Source organism: Cygnus olor, chromosome 1 (genome assembly GCF_009769625.2).
Source record: "Cygnus olor isolate bCygOlo1 chromosome 1, bCygOlo1.pri.v2, whole genome shotgun sequence".
Classification (NCBI taxonomy): Eukaryota; Metazoa; Chordata; class Aves; order Anseriformes; family Anatidae; genus Cygnus; species Cygnus olor.
In genome coordinates this window covers 152,438,201-152,455,064 of record NC_049169.1, presented here as the reverse complement: position 1 = coordinate 152,455,064, position 16,864 = coordinate 152,438,201, and the positions used below count along the sequence as shown (strand labels likewise).

The following is a 16,864-nucleotide window of genomic DNA, read 5'->3' as shown; positions in this document are numbered from 1 at the left end:
TGAGAAACAAAGTTTTTACATGTAATAAGATAAAACATATAAAATGCATCTTCAACAGAAATCTTATGATGGTAATTACAAACATATTTAGCATGGCATAAAAATGATTGTTCAGTAAGGTGAAGTGTAGGACTGATTAAATATTTATTCAAAGTTCATTGTCTTTGAGTTTCATTTGAATTTAAAGAAATATTCCTGGGTTTCTTTCTCTACTGTTCTCATGATGATTGTCTGAAACAGTTTCACACCATTCTTTAATTATTATGTGAAAAATCAAGAGTTGGAATCAGAAATGGAAGTACGGAGAACAATATACACCATGTTCTAAATTTATTACTCACAGAAACTTAGTCTGATTTAAAATAAATAAATAAATACTGAGTCACTTTAACCAACAACTGCAAAATGTTGCCCCGAGGACAGAGGTTAACTCAATTGAGAAATAATGGCCAAAACTCACACAGTAATAACTTTTGGGGGGCTAAGGGTAATTTAGCCCTTGAGAAAACTCCATAATTTAATGTGAAATGCTTGGCAGAAAGTGTTGTAGTTTAGAGGCAGGCTCAGTGGGTTGTAAGAATTGAAAAGTCTCTTGTACAAAGGCATTTATATTTGCGACTTTTTTTATCTCCCCCAAATGTATGTTGTTATAAGTAAAAATTTTAAAAGCACTCAGAAATTTGCAGGGTGAAGTACATTAAAGTTCATTTCAAGGTTGTGTCCAATAATACAGAAGGTTGCGTGGGAATACTTTCAAAAAGTGTGATTTATTGAAAAGTGAAAGGTGGAGTTTTCCAAATGCATGGAAGAGATTTGAGTGGACAAAATACTGCAGATCCATCTTTCTTAGTTTCTTAGTCACTTAACATGAAGTTCCCTAATGCTTTTAGCAAGAGTTGTTAAATAGGGTATTTTTGTCTTATCTCCATTTGCACGATTGCATTCTGCTGTCCTGTCAAGTGTAATTGGATACGGTAATGTTCATCACTTCATCCCCAGTCCCAAATCCACTGAATAATGTTGCTGTTTAATGGTAAATGACTCCCAGGACTCACTTTTACCTGAGCCTCTTATATGAATGTTATGGCTTTTGGGCTAAGATAGCTATGTCATAAATTGCTGAAGGAATGTTTTGGAAAACTTTGTGTGAGTGAAATATTTATAAACCTGTTTTTGAAATAGGTACTCCAATTCATTATCACACTTACGGAATATATTTAACTGCACAAGTGCTTCAAGCTGAAAATAAGAGGCTAGCCTTTGAGAGTATTTTTTTTTTCAATTTTAGCATCCATTTGATCTCAAATTTTCTGCTTTTCTTTCTGTCTGCTCTGCAATATTTTATGTATGATATGCAATGTCAGTTTAATGAAAAAATGGTCCCCGAAGCAGAACTGGACCCTACTTTCCTGATTTCAGGGCCGTATCTGGGCTTAGGGAAGGAGGTGGCTGATCGCGCGTGGTCCTGAGTTGGTGCAGCAGCAGAACTCTAAAAATGTATTTTGATCCAGAAAGGAGGCTAGTTGTAAGCACCTTCAGTGTTCAGTGACAGACGATCAGGGGGTTTATATTGCCATTTTGGATTTAGGTGCTTCGATTCTTCCTAAGTGTCCTGCTTCAGATATATGTGTCTTTTATTGGATCTAGCCATTAGATGTTAAGATCGTCATGTAAGGCCTGAATTATAAAAGCAGTAGTCTGTAATGTAAGTAATGTAAATGTAAGTCTGCAGAAGATGGTAGGGAAGAGGGATTCATTTTTCAAACACGTTTTCCAGGCAAACATGTCCATGTTAGTGGGCAGTGTAGCAACTCAGTTCTTACTGAGCCGAAAGTTCTCAGTGAAGTCTCTTGGGCAGGACCATGAAATCAGTGGGACTATTGACAAGAACAGTCCAGGACAAAAACAGATCCAGAATTTAAAGCCCCTTCTGTCTTGAACGTGAGCAGTAATGCTACTAAAACCCCTGAATCGATTGCTGGGCTGTTTAATTGCTATGTAGTTTGTCTGGCAGAAAGAGGTACAGCAGAGGTTATCACACAGTTCATGTAAAGCTGCACCATCTTTGATGGTGTGAGTTCTTATAAATGTAGTCACTTCTTTCTCTCTACTTCTCTTCACAACTGGCTAAAGACTCCTGCTTTGAATTTTGAGTTTGCAACAGCCTGAAAATGCATCTGGGCTTGCCCAGGTTCATATGTTAACTTACCTAAATTACCATACTTCAATCCAGAGAGCTTTGTAAACTGAATCAAATTGTTGTAAAAGGGCCCTGGCTTCCTACACACATTTTTCTCCAGTTGGAGATGTCATTGTGCTACCTGCTGTATAAAACAAAACAGAAAGATGCTGTGGTTTACCAAGTAGTATTTGGAAGCACTCCAAGGCAAATTAACAGACCAAGCTCTAACCAGTGCTTGCCCAACCACTAGAAAACTTTGTAAACCATAAAAGAATGTAGTTTGCTCTGTAACTCTCCCTGTATAAAACATATAGACGAAAAACATTTTTGCTGTCTGTGCAATACGAGACCTATCTAAATATTCTTTATGGCACAGATACTCTCACAGTGAAGGAAAGGACTCTGTGCTTGGCTTTTTCTTCCATTCAAGCAAATGCCAAAAGTAGAGCTGAGCTTGAAGAGATGAGGATTCAAACATTTATTATTCCATGGCCACCTAGAGGGGGAAAACATGGTGTCTGGGCATTAAGCAGCATTTTCTTGGCATTTCTGTAGACCGATTTTGCTATATGTTTTCTTTGCCTAGAGAGGGATGTGTTGTGTCCCAAATCAGATAGTACTTTTCAAAAAGTACTTTCTGACTGAACTTACTGAGTAACTTATGATCTTGTAATTAACCAAAATAAACCAGGCTGACAAATAGTAAGCGTCCTATGGGTGTTGGGTTGCTACGTAATTGGTACTGTAGTTTTGAGCATCTCTACCATTTTTTTTCTTTTTGTAAGTTGTTACCTTAGTTACTCAGGCCTCTAATTAAATTAAGGCTTAAACGCACCAGGCTTAGTTAAACCAAGCTCTACAGGCTACCTTTGCAAGCATTTTCACAATGGACGTGCTTTTTATTGTTGTGAAAATGCATGACTCTAACAAATTAAGCAAGATATACAGGCAACTTTGTAGTCACCTGTGGCCACTGCAGTTCATTGCAATCATTATTAGCTGTTATTAGCTATTAGCTCTTCTCCTCAGACAGGAAACTCCAGGACATCGGAACTGGACTTCTCTCTGAAAGATGTTTGTAGGCTTGGTGTTAACAGGAGGAGGACAAGTGGTTAGTGAAGCACTCCAATTTTATTTCAGAATACTGAGAATCTGAGCCATTTTGTCTATGATACATTTGAAATCTCAGTGAGCAAATGTTATAGTTGCATGTAGGTAAAGGAAGTTCAAAGCATCAGCACACTTTATCTTGCCTGCTGCTGCTTTTGAGTCTGCTCCATCATCTTCTTTGCAGCTAATGCTGTAGTTTGTCCACTGCTGCACACATCCTGTAGCAGTGGTCATTAAAAGTTGATTGCTTTTTTTGTTTGTTTGTTTGAAAAAAAAAAAAAAAAAGTTCCATTTTGCAACCAACTGCTGTTCTCTGCTACACAATGAGAAGAGAATTGCATGGAACTTGTCAGTGGCTACATTTTATTGTTACAGAATAAACAGGTCAAATGTTCTTGCTTATTTAAAATAATTGCAAAAATCAAATCAGGAGTTTTTAATTAATGTATGTTAAAAACTACTGTGCTGTTTAGTGGGGTTGGTCATGTTTAACCACAGTCTGTACCCAGCTGATCAGATATTCTTTTTATACTCCAGAATATATTGCATATTTAGTGGGTTTGATTTTGTAAGCACTTAAGCGTGTGCTTTGTCTTACACTAACAAGAAGTCCCGGTGGCTACTGTGGGCCTGGTTACATATGAAAAGTTAAGCAAAACCCTGTAGGATGTTTCAGAAATCAAGTAGTCAGAACATTTCAGAAAAATAGTTGATTTTTCTTGTGCAGAATTTCCATACCGTTTTTCAATATATTTTTATCAGAGAAATCTATATTATTCCTAAAGGAGTTTACAGTGTTCTGAGACAAAACCCAAGTTGCTAATGCTACAACTAAACCATTTTCACAAAGTTGTAAGTGTCGCGTCAGGAACCTATTTCTAACTGAACAGCAGATCAATCGAGGTAGCGTTGTGTGTTGTACGTATGTTCCACACATGGTGCTCAAGGCAGTTCTCACCGGGCTTTTCATTAAATAGCAGATATTAAGCGATTGTTTTAAGTATAAGTTGACCGTATTTGAAGCCATAAGAGTGATGAAAGTGATGCATTATGTCACTGTAACATATTGACATTATCAATTATGTGTTATTAAACAGCTTAGCTAACTGAATGATTTACCTTGTGTTTAACTGCCTTTTTCAATTAAAGGTAGCAAATGCTGTAGAACTGGGGCACAGTCATAGAAACCATATATTTTCTCCTGTTAACACCAGCACTGCTGACATGCAAGTGATGGGAGTGTTGGCATTTTGCTGCAGGCTCTAATGGGCTAGTTTAAACGGTCTAAAAAAAAAAGTGATTAATGATTAGGAACAGGACTGTTACACAGCTTCACAGCTCTTTCCCTCCGTGCGTTTCCATTTATGTCAACTAGCCGCACACTTGGGAGGTGTTATTTCAAAGTAGTCAACATAGAGTTGTTTTCTTTTTTTTTCTTTTTTTTTTTTTTCTACTGCCATTTGTTTCTATTTCAGAGGTCCCTTCGGTTGGCCAGATATAGCTAATGTTTCCTTAAACTTATAAGCTTCAGTGACAAAAGAGGATAATCCACCAGCTTTATGTCTGGTGACCAAAATCTAAACTGTTGAACGCCAGCATAATTTCTAAACAGTGAATGCTGTCCTTAACATCACTCTGTTTGCTTCTGTTTGGTTTATTGTGTTGGAAATAATTTAAAGGTTCCTCTCAAAGTAATTGGAGCACTTTGTCAACCAATAAATGATTCTCTTCTGCTATTCAGTTGATATTGCAGCAAGCAGTAATTTGTACATTAGTACCGCTTTGTTTGTAACTGGTAACTGTCCACCCCCAAATCCTCCCAAATATACATGGATACACATATACATATATAGTTGTTATGTGTATTTCATTAGGAACTGAGGTCAAAAACATTACTATGACACTTTAAGCTCCACTAAGTTTGGAAAATCCAATATATTGTTCTTTTTAATTAACCTTAGGACAGTGAGATACTGGTAGATACAATGCATTCTCTTTGTTCTTTTAAGCTAAGGCAATATCGTACACTGAAGAACAGCAGGGATTAAACACTCAAGGGGAAGATACCTTGTGTTTTGGGGGAATTTTATTTTATTTTATTTATTTTATTTTATTTTACTGGGATAAGATCTTAGAGCACATCACTGAAAGGCAGCATTCACCCTGAAGTGTCATGTGTCATGTTGCAAAGAGTATTGTTTTCATGGAATAGAACATTGAATAGCATTTTGGTTACTCTCATTTTGTCTTGGTATTTTATTAGCAATCAAAATATGAAGCTATTAGTGATCACAATATGAAGCTAAGTCGTAAGTTTTCTGAACAAGTTTTTATGAAGTTTTCTGATCAAGAAACATAAGAAAATAGTTCATATAATAATCTAGGAGCAGATGTGAGGTGTGAGATGATTTATAGTGCAGTGGTGTTACAGAATAGGATGTTGTGGGATAAGGTGACCCCTCTGCCAAACAGATTCATGTGTCTGTAGAGGAAGAAGGCAGGGCTCATTGGTGAGCACGTCACCCAGTTGGCTTGTCCTCCTTGAATGGGATGCTCAAGATGGCATTGTAGCTCATCTTCCTCATGTAATGCTGTTTCTAGGAACCTTTGCCAAGAAACCAAGGCTCAGGCGGGCATGCTGTTGACTCAGTTGATAGACTTCAGCCAAAGGTAACAGTGGGAATAGTCCTAAAAGCATTGTGGTCCAATCCATCACGTGTGACCAGAGGAGGAAGCCACAACTCTGTATGTATGGTGGGGACATGTGTGGGCAGAAGATTGGTCAAAGTCACCATTTATGTGAGAGAATCTACAGAGGGCAATGCAGTTATGAATGGCTATAATGCTTTTTTTTTGAGATGACAAACAGCTCCAAAACCAGTCTGTGACATTTAGTCCTGTATTTTTGTTAGTCCTGTTGCAGACAGAGCTACGTGTTGCTTCTGAGAGATTCACCCCTGTTGCTTGCACAGTGTATGGGAGGGGATTTTTCAGGGATTTTCTTGATTCTGTACGGGCACAGACTAGAATATGTGTAGTTATTACTACAGGTGTGTAAAGCTGCTTCCCTTCTTCCTCCTAATTAGGACGTTTAACTTATCAATAGCCACTTGAATTTTCTGTCTCTTGAGAAACATTTTCTGTTTAAACCACCAACATTTCTAGCCTGCAGATGGGTCAGGGGACCATCTGCTCTGGGCAGTTTGCGAGTGTTATTTATTAACTCGGGCCCCCAAAATCTGGATGGTGGGGCGACTGTTCCCAAGGCACACTCTGCCTGTTCCTTGTGGTTTGGAGGCATGTGTTGAGGTTCATTGCACACAGTTATCCTGCACTTTTTTCTCTTTGCCTCGGACTCGTTACTACGGTTCTCTTTAGCGGTGATGGTAAAATCCATACATTTTCCGAGCCCATCACTCCAGCACTTTCCCCCCGTAGTTCACAGTGGCACTGCTTGTGGGCAGGTTTCAAAGGAACCTCATCTCCATATGGTTTTACTCGATAATCCTTTATCCACCATCTTCAGCTCTCATTCCGTTGCTTTCTTGCCTGTGGCTACGTTTCTATCTCTGCATCAATTAGCACAGTGATTTATACAACAAGCAAGCAGTTTAGAGGTAATGGTACACAATTAACATCTCATTCCACCATAAAGGGTATGCTAAATACCCCAGTCACTGCTTTCTCTGCCTGGAATTGAAATAAGTGTTTGTCCTAATTCATATGCTATCTGATGTGAAGTGGGCCTGCTTTGTACAGCACTACACCATTAATCTAATTATAGATAGCTGCAAATGAAGTGCTGTCTGAGCGCCGAGGCTGCAGAAAATAGCGCTTTTGTCGTTTCGCATGACTCCGTGAAGCAGGATCGCGCTGTACCCGGCGCGGTGGCAAAATGGAAGCCCGAGCAACGTGGCTGCCTGTTGCATCCCTTCTAATTACAGCCGCGTTGTAAACACAACCGGGCGCCGGCGTAAATACAGCCGGAGATGGGCTGGCAGGCGGCTTGCAAGGGAAAATCCTCAATGTGGCGGTGTATTAAATCATACAGCCCCGGACCCGGCCCTCGGGGCCCGGCCGTCGGCCCTCCAGGCCCGGCCTTGGGACCTCTAGGCCCGGCGCTGGGCCCTCCCCTATTGCCGCTGCTACAGGCTCTTGATTTTTTTGTGGCTGCTTTGTGTGTGTGGCTTCATTATTATTATTTTCATTTTTCGCTCCATTAAACCGAAGGTGCCGCCTTTTTTTTGTGCGGCTGTTGGGGCCAGTCCTCGCCACCCCCGTGTGGAAATCGGCTCCTGAACTCGGAGCTCGGAAAAAAAACCTAAAATCTCTGAGATGTGCAAAGTGCTGTGTAGCTTCTTCATCTGGAGTAGGAAATCCTGGGCTCTAAAAGAGGGTGGTGCCAGACACCCTGAAGTAATATGGAATAAATACATCATTTTCCTGTTTAGATGCCCTGGTGGAAATCTCAGCGAGGCCACGGGCGGTCACTGTGTCAAAATGGATAATGCTTAATAAAAAAGGCAGTGTGTTCGTTGTATTCAGCTCAGCAACACTGCTTATTATTGCCATGAGTGAATACTGAATAACGTATTACTCGTGAATCTCGGATGGTCAAACTGCAGGCGACAACAGTTAAGTGACTTGAGATAGGATGCTGATTAGACATGTTAAAGGGAAATTACGCGACCGCAGTTAATAAATTTCGTTGATTCCAAAAATGACACTGTAAGGTTAGCAAAAGTAATTAAGATGCACAGCAGTTTCTTTACTGAAACCTGAGCTACGTAGGATTTTCACCCTTCTGACCACAAGAATGACAGACATTTGAAAAACATGGTTGAACATTAAGGTAAAGCGCTCTGAAAATCCACATCTGGTCGGCAGTCCAAACAATGTCGTAAGTACCATATGGGTATTGATACATTAGATTGCTCTATAAAATCTCCAATGGAGTTTGAACATTTACAGCTTCTGGGGACATGAGTTTCAGGTGCACGGGGAAGATTATATTTAATAAACTAATGTGAGTTGTAACAGAGTGCAGTCATGAGCATGATACTGAAGGTACGCAGTATGCAGTTGCAGCCAGTAAGGGAACCATATCTGTTCAAGCTACAGAACTTGTTTTTAAGTAAAGATGGGGTTCAGGTGTGCTGTGGCCACCTATTTAGTAGCAGCTGGTCTACTTCTTGTCTGCTGACTTGAGAGATCAGTACTGTATATGTCTACAAAAAAAAAACAAAACAAAACGTACAAAACCGAAGGTATAATTTTCAATGTGTCGCTTTCTCTTTTCCCCCCACCTAATCCTTTGCACTGCTGTTATTACACCTTTCTTTCTCCCTTCTGTTTTTGTCACAGAGGTTTGGTGGTAAGAGGTAGTTTGGCATTACAAAAACATCCAATTCATTTAGCAGGAGAGTTAGGATACTGTTACGCTAAGAAAACTATTAAGTAACATCCCCTTTCCCTCCTGTAATTTTTGTCAACTGAGTGTGGACTCCAGCAGTCTTGTGGAAAAGAAACACCTGTTTTATACACCATCAAAAGCTGTGTGGTTCCTTTCAGGTACTTCTCTATTAACTTTGCTTTGGCTGGAAGAATTAGGCTCCGAAGCCCTGTGGAGCGGAGCAGTGGCTGGTGACAACCACTCCTCAGCGCAGGTCTGATGGCTAGCAGCTTTCATTGTGCCGGGAGTCCGCCGCAATCTATTTATGACTCCAACAGATGTTTCTTCTGTTTTAGGCCAGTGGAAACCTTCTGGTCTCTATTTATAACCCAAACTTTACAGCCCTCCTCAATTTACGCCCCTTGCTTTCTCCCATCTCCTCCTCCTCGGGAAAAAGGCGAAAAAGCCAAACGCCATCCACACTCCATTTGTATAAAAACTTCTACTTCATATGTACAGTGTTGTCCTCACATGCTAAATCAAGGGCATAACAGCAGTGTTAATCATCCTTAAAAAAGCGAAATGTGTATATCCTTAATCATCTTTGTTTTAGTGGCATTGGCAGGCACTGATTTGACTTCCCCAGAGCCTTGTGGGTCTCCCCAAGCCACGGGCAGCTTCCCAGCGAGGTGAGCGGCCCCCCCTGCTCCTCCTGTGCAAACCTCATCCCCCAGAGATGAGAAACAGCTTTACAAAGGGACGCTTATGTGGGTGTTTAGTGGGGTCCAGGCGGCAGCAGAAATACATCAAAGGTAATCTTAAAGAAGGAACCTTTCTTTGCTGCTTTGTCTTTTTATATTCTGAAAGGTCATTTGTGAACCAACTGTGCCAAAAAAGGCCCTTCCCTGAGAAGTTTACTGTTGTTATTTTTTGCTTTTTGATTACAGTAACTTGCTTATCCCCCAAACAGACTAAAGAACAATAAACAAATACAAAAGGAAAAGGAACAGCTCATCAGTAACAAAGACCTGCGTTTTAAAGCTTTGAGTGTACTGGCTCTTACATCTCACTCCAAGCAAAGCAGGAGTCCTGCAGAGAAAGGAATCTAAAAGATACGAAAATTATAAAGATAGTAAAAACAATGTTTGGTTGGGATATTTTAACTTGCTGTGGAGAGCTGAGCTTTAAAGTGCAGCACATTGAGGAACATGGTTTTCCCCCACTGCTGTAAGCTGTGAGTGCATAGGGAATTGTGTGTTTCACTCCCTGTGAAATGCTGTAACTCAGATGAATGCACAAGGTATAGCTTTCACTTGAAGTTTAAATTTTGAAATTGGACAGCTCAGAAGTGTTGATCTCTCTCTCTGTAAGTGGCTGAAAAAAACTAAATGGCATCTAAACCCAATCCTTTGAAATCCTATCAAAATAGTCTCTTACAAGAGGCAACAATACAGTCCACAAATCTAACTTCTGTTTTCTTCCTTGTTGTTTCTTTTTTATTTTCTTTATTTTTTATTTTATTTTCAAACTCTGAGTACAAAGAAGACACTAACCATGGATACTGAAACTGTGCAATTTGGTGTAATTATATTCCCCCCCATAGATTTAATGAAGGACTTTTAAGTACAATTTATCTTTGATAAATAGTCCCTCTGCACAGAATGTTTATTAGATTGACAGCAGAATACACGCTGCAAGCTTTTTTTCCTTGCCACTTATGACTCAGACGAATTTTAATAGGAGTAAAAAGCTTTTATTTGCACAGTAATTTCACTTAAGGATCATATCCTTCAGAAACTGGCAGACACTTGTATGTCTTGATTGCAAAACAGACACTCAGGAGCGAAGAAACATGCACAAGATGTTATTATTTGACTTGTCACACTGCTGCAATTCTGTTTGCAACTTCTGTCATCAAATCTCCTGTAGGCATCGCCTCCCCTCTCCCCTCCAGCACACATGCAAGTGTGCGCACGCTTCCAGAAAAAGAGACCGCAAGGAGCCCGCTGCCTTGAACGGCGTTCCTTGTGCGCAGAGAAAGCTAACTGTGTTTTGGTTTTGAGAACGTGAGCGCCAGAGTCTTAATTGCCACGACGATGCCTGCAGGAGGCTTGGAGTTAAAGCAGCTTTTTGCATACAAAATGGTGCTGGTGTGCGTGTGCCACAGCGACTGTGACCAAGGCACGTGTTTGGGAATAGGTTCGGAAATCTTTGGGTGCCACTTGCAGCTTCGGGAAATATTGTCGTGGCGTTTTATTACATTTACCCGGGGTGTGGAGGGGAGGGTTGGTTCATTCAATCATTTATTTCCGTGTACTTCTGATGAGAAGCAACATTTCTAACCGAATGGCTACGCTGTTCTTTGCGCATAATCCGCGTGTGCAAGCGCCATTTGTGGAGGACGATGATCCTCCGTTACGTTGTTTTAATTTGGCTTTGAAAGCTGCTTTTTAAAGATGTCATTGCCGAGTTAATTACCTTTTGCATGTACTCCTAAATACCTTGTTCTACTCCCTAGAGAAGCAGAAGGTAGAGTCCCCCTTTACCTTTGCCATAAGGGGATCGGATTTTTTCTGTCTGTGCAGAAATGAAAAGTAAAGATGTTTTATTGCTAATAAAACAACAGCTAATTGTTTTGGAAGAAAACATACTGTTCAAAGCAAGGTGTTGAACTTTCCATCAGCAAAATACACATTTGAATTGTAAATGCACTTCATCCGATGCTTATTATTAAAACCTTTGTTTAAATTATTGATGAAGTGTGGTGCTGGTCTTCGCTCAGTTGGCCATGGGGAGGAAGGAGCTTCACGCAGAGACCTGCTGCCATCTACTGGATTTTTGCATTCATTTGCAAGTGTACTGGGACAAATTCGAAGGCCATCTGTCTAAATGCAATGAATTGTCAAAGGGATTGCAAGTTTTTAAAAACTAAAAGCCTGGAGCTCAAATTAGTGTATGCATGTAGATGTTTTCAGAAAGGTTTTGTTTGAACCGATGCTCTTAGGCACTTGAGGTTCACCGTACTCTTTTCCATTTTTAATCGTTATAAAACATAATAGAGAGAACATTTTTTTTTCCTTAAGGAACATAACAGCTGCTGAACAGTTTTTATTACAGTTAAAATACATTCAATACAACCAAATTATTCCATCATTCCGCTTGTGTATGAAAAATGGAAATGAAATTGTTTACTATGTTCCAATTGCAAAATCTAGACAAGCTATTCTCTTCAAACATTAAATGTGATCAAAATAAATGTTTAAAAAAGTAAGAGTAACACTTAAAATTAACCATGTCATTGAAAATGTGTCAGACTTTCCCAAAAGGTCAGTTTCTAATTCGGCACATTGATGGGAATAAATTTCCAGTACCTCAGTATTCTTTATCCACTAAAAATAATTTGCAGTAGGCATAAGGATATTTGTGTTTTTTAAAATTTGTATTTCCCCTGTCAAATCCTATTTTTTTAAATGAATCTGACATTTCTTTACTGTACTTGATTAGTTCCTTTTATGTGCTCATTACTGCAGTTTAGGGTCAACGTTCTTTTTTTCCTACATCCTGAAAATGAAACTGAATAAGGATCTCAAACAGTGATTTTTAGGCAGTCCGGCAAAGAATAGATAACAGATGTATTATATAAAAACATAAAATTGTGCAGATTATTCACTGGAATTCACCAAGGTGCAGTATGCTAAAACATTCCTCTTCCTATTCTTTAGTACAAATTGCAAATACTGACGAAGGTTGCAGCAGAGCTGAGCAAGTACATGCCAGAGAAAGCAGCAGAGGACACCTCCAGCATTTTGAGATCTCCCATGCCTGGAGCAGTGGTGGCAGTTTCTGTCAAGCCCGGGGACATGGTAAGAAACGTGATCTATCTATCTGCATTTTCATTATCTATTCCACACAAATTTCTCCTTGGTGCAACTGAAACTACAGGTCACAGGTTTTTTTTTAACCTCACCTGTAGAGTAAAGTGTGCTGAAGGATGTGTGCTGCTTTTCATTTAAATTGTAAAAAATAATAAGGAAGCACCATTCAGATTTAAGTGGGTTTAAAGGGAATGTGTTTGTCTGGTTACAAGTCCACAGTTGAAACTCAACCAATAGCTTGGTTTTGTGTCAGAGGTGCCTTGACAAGGGAAAGAAATGTGTGTGTGTGTGTGTGTAAATATATATAAGTAAATATATGTTGTTAGTGATAGAGACAGGGGGTTGTTGGTTTTCTGCCGTGAAGTAATGAAAGTATAAGTAAACACAAGGGACATAGGGTAGATATTAACTTTTTTTTTAGTAGCGTTTCACAAGACACATGACGTTTATGAACTGAGAATTCAATGCTGGGACTTCCTATTCTCTTATGGGAACTCTCTTGTCCTGCATGAAGGATAAACTTGGCGTACAGACGGGCAACAGAACATGCCAGTGCTGTTCTGGGTATTTCCAGTGTTTCTTACCTGGCGTTGAGCTGGAAACAAACATAAATACAGTGTTTTAGAGTTGCATGTAAATACTTTCCTGAAATCAGCTTTTTATGAAATTCTACCACATTGTAATCAAACGTTATTTCTGAGGTCAGGGCCCTTAGGTGGATCTCTCAGGTTGTGCAGATTAATTTTAAAGTACTTTGGTTGCTGATTAAATGATGTAATAAATGCGCATGTGGCACTTAGAAAGAAACAGATTTAGTCGCAGACTTCATAATTTATGGCAGCATCACAATTTATGACAACGAAATCTAGGTTTTCTTGATAGATGATTTGAGAATGGGGTAAAGATCTCAAGTCCAAAATTAGCACTGGACTTACTATGTGACGGTCATCAATTGTGCTGGTAAAGTGATTTGTTTGTTTACATTTTTCTGCGAGATGCCACTGTTGTTTTTAGAATATACGGATATTTCTGTCTATTCACAAAGAGAAAGGAGTCAATGTGTTAATACTTAAATTTGTAGGTGCAAATGTTCATATTAACAAAATAAAGAGATTTCTGAGAAAACATTACTAAGCACAGCTAAGTAAATATTAGCAAGAGATGAATTCCTTTAGATCACACTTAGCTTTCTGGTTTTGTGATACGTACGTGCACACACACACCGTTTATACCTTTAAAAACATCAGTATTCAATTAAAATTAGTCACTAAGGCATTGCGTGGAGTGAGAAATGTGCGATTCCTGCATAGGCAGTAAGAGTGACTGACTGAAGGAGACCTTAAGCAAATACCTTTTCCTGTGAAGAATGAAGGGAAACATTTTGAAGGGAAGGATTCTGAGTCTTTTAAAATATTTTTTAATATTTTTTGAGAAGTTAATTCTGCTGCGTGTTACAGCTTTCTTGTGTGTGCCTTGAAGAATATTTCTTGTTGTTTTGAAGGAATAGAACCAGTGGAGAAGGAGGCCAGAGCCAAAGGGATTTAAAGTAAACAAATAAATGAATCTCCCCCCACAAATCCACAAGTGGTGCAGTGCATCAGAGCATAAGTTGTTAAATAACGTGTGGAGATTTTTTTTTCTGTTTTCTTCTCGTGCAGCTTTTTGCTGGAGGCATCGAGTGGCAGAGCGTTCGAACAGCGTAATCTACGTTCTGCTGACCTGAGCTTGTCAATGCTAATTGTGTGGCTTTAATCGCAAAAACACATTTGCGTTATTGAAAAGGGTTTAACTTAAATCCTTCCTTTTCAGGACTAGTGTCAAAACGTTAAAAAAAAAAAAAAAAAAAAGCGAGTGAGGGAGATGAGGGTAGCATCAGCTATCTGCGCTGAAAAAGCAGTGGGATGGTGTGATTCAGATTACAGGTCTTGGCTGCCCGTCAGAAACCAGCTCACTCACTACAGCTGTTCAAGGCGTGATGGCCAGGGAACTGTAGCTCCCCGATAAATACAGCTCCTTTTGTTGCACTGCTTGGGGAAAAAAAAAAAAAAAGTCTGATTTCTTTAATCTGCTGGAGGAATGGGAACCTAAGCAGCTTCGGTTCTGTAGAGCAAGCTCTGCGTTTGCAGCGGTGCTTGGCAGTTCAGCTTTTGCAGCCCGTGTGGAAACAGCGCAGCTGAAGACTAGCAGAGAGTGAGGTAGTTGTCCTGTTTTCCCCACTCAGGTATTGGAGGCTGCCTGGTTCGTAGCTGTCTGAGGCTGTTTTCTCCTACCCTGTGCGGGCAGCAGAGGTACAGCTTGGTCCCTGCGATTCCAGAGCGGCCAGCAGCACGGGGAGCTAGGCTGTGTTACCTCCTTCAGAGGAAACTTTGCAATAGGGAAGCAGCAACTCGTGAGGGATGTATCGCCTTTGTCTGAATAGCTGCGTTTGCAATCTCTTGCTCGGTGCCTGCAGCTCAGCTATAGGGCATCGCACCCAGCCAGGTAAAGCGTATGGTGTTTGTTAGTCCCTCTCCGTGTGCCTTTAGCCAAAGGAGAAGGCGACGCTGCTCTCTCCGTTAGTTTTCCTTGCCCGATGCATCGTTGTTTTTCCTTCACGTATAATGTTCTCTTTTGGCTGCTGTTGGTGAAAAATACTCGGGGCCGATGAAGCCCGGTAGAAGATTGTGTGAGCATCCTCTCTCCAGCTGGTCTGATAAGCACTTTTCAATTCGTTTTTGCCAAAAGATATTGCATATGCAAGGAATTTATTTTCTTTTGTCTGTAAGATGATCTATAGATCTTAGTAACACAGTGGGGAAGTGCTTTTTGTCATTCAGAGAGAAGCAGAACTTGTGACGCTGCCAATTTTTTAGCTTTTTAGTTACTTTCTACTTTCTTTATTTTCCTTCATGTGATCAGAAGACTGTAATTAGTTGTCACTCAATTATTCCTGGAAACACAATGAAGCCACTCAGAAGCATAAAGCAACACAAACAACAAAACAATTTGAAATCTGGCTGAATAGAAAGAAGGTTAATATTATTTAGGGAAAGAAGATTTAAATTTAGCTAACATTCTTCGTGACAGCACAGTTGTGTTAGCTGGAAATATCCATTTGAGGGGGTGTTTGGGTGTTTATTTTTCAACTAGATTGTTAGAGATGAGTATGCATTGGGATGAAATTATGTTTGGGAGAGTCACTTTTTGGTTCCCCATGGTGCTAAGGGCAAAAGGAAGAGCTGTGCTTCGAGAGTCTGGACGAGGGACTCGCTTTGTTTCTGCTGACACCAACACCGCCGCAAGCCAGCCCTGCTAGCTCACTGTCTCAACAATATTTTTGTGCCAGAGTGTGGAGATGGCACTGCACCCGGTTTGAATCTCACCACAACTACCACAAAAACACCATTAAAAACTGCTACAGCTGCACAAATTCTCTCCTTCACTTAGAGGGCAGGGATAGGCAGACGCTTGCACGTATTTCTCCTTGATTTTTGTGCCTGTAGGATTCTGTGCGCTGAGGGTGCAGGAGCAGGGCAAGCCCAGGGTCCTACTGTTTGAACAGGTAGAGCAATGTTGTCATGGCCCAGCTGAAGAAAGCCCCACGAAGTGCTCCCACAACGGATTCTGGGTCGGGTAGTCTGAACTGTACGCAGCCACAAAAAGAGATTTTAGCAAGCTTTGTTGTCTGTACTAAATTTTAACCTATGATGACAGTTTTTGCTTATTCAGTTCTGTATCTGTCAGAAATGCAAAGACGCTTTTCTTTTAGCTGTATGTTTTCATTTGTTGTTTTTCTTTTGCAATTGAATTAGGCAGAACAGGTGGCAATACTAAGCCAAGCGTTGGTCAATAAGCTGACACTGGTGCTGGAAGCACTTTAATGATTTTTTTTCCTCCTCTAAGTAAATATATAAAAAGAAAGCACCTTAGATAAATGCCCCATCATTACTTAATCTTTGCAGCTCTACAGCTGAAAAAAGATGGCAATTAATTATTATGACCCAAATTTCTGAATTTCCTTTCTTCCTGCCAGTAATTACCCCGCGTTTTGGAAGTTATCTCTACTCAATCCACTTTATATACAGACTTTCGTCTATTTATCAAAATGTCTTATGATTTCGAATTGATGCTGGTGTAGCCATAGCTATTGATACTGCATGGGATGATTTCCTGCTACCCAGATATCAGCTAATAAATGGATATGCTGATTGGCTCAGAAAGGTCAAAATTAGGTAACTTGAAGGCTGCTTTTTTACCTGTATAATTTACTGAACACAGTAAATTCCTGTCAGTGATCCCACGTTTTAAAAGCAACTGAGGAAGATG

General features: G+C 40.0%; 1 protein-coding gene across 1 annotated transcript in view; it reads left to right on the top strand.

Annotated features, from left to right (window-relative positions):
* PCCA (propionyl-CoA carboxylase subunit alpha) overlaps positions 1-16,864 on the top strand; it is a 284,588-nt gene that overhangs the window by 256,292 nt on the left and 11,432 nt on the right. Inside the window, 1 exon segment of the mRNA XM_040538044.1 lies at positions 12,407-12,547. Coding sequence (XP_040393978.1) covers positions 12,407-12,547 — 141 coding nt within the window.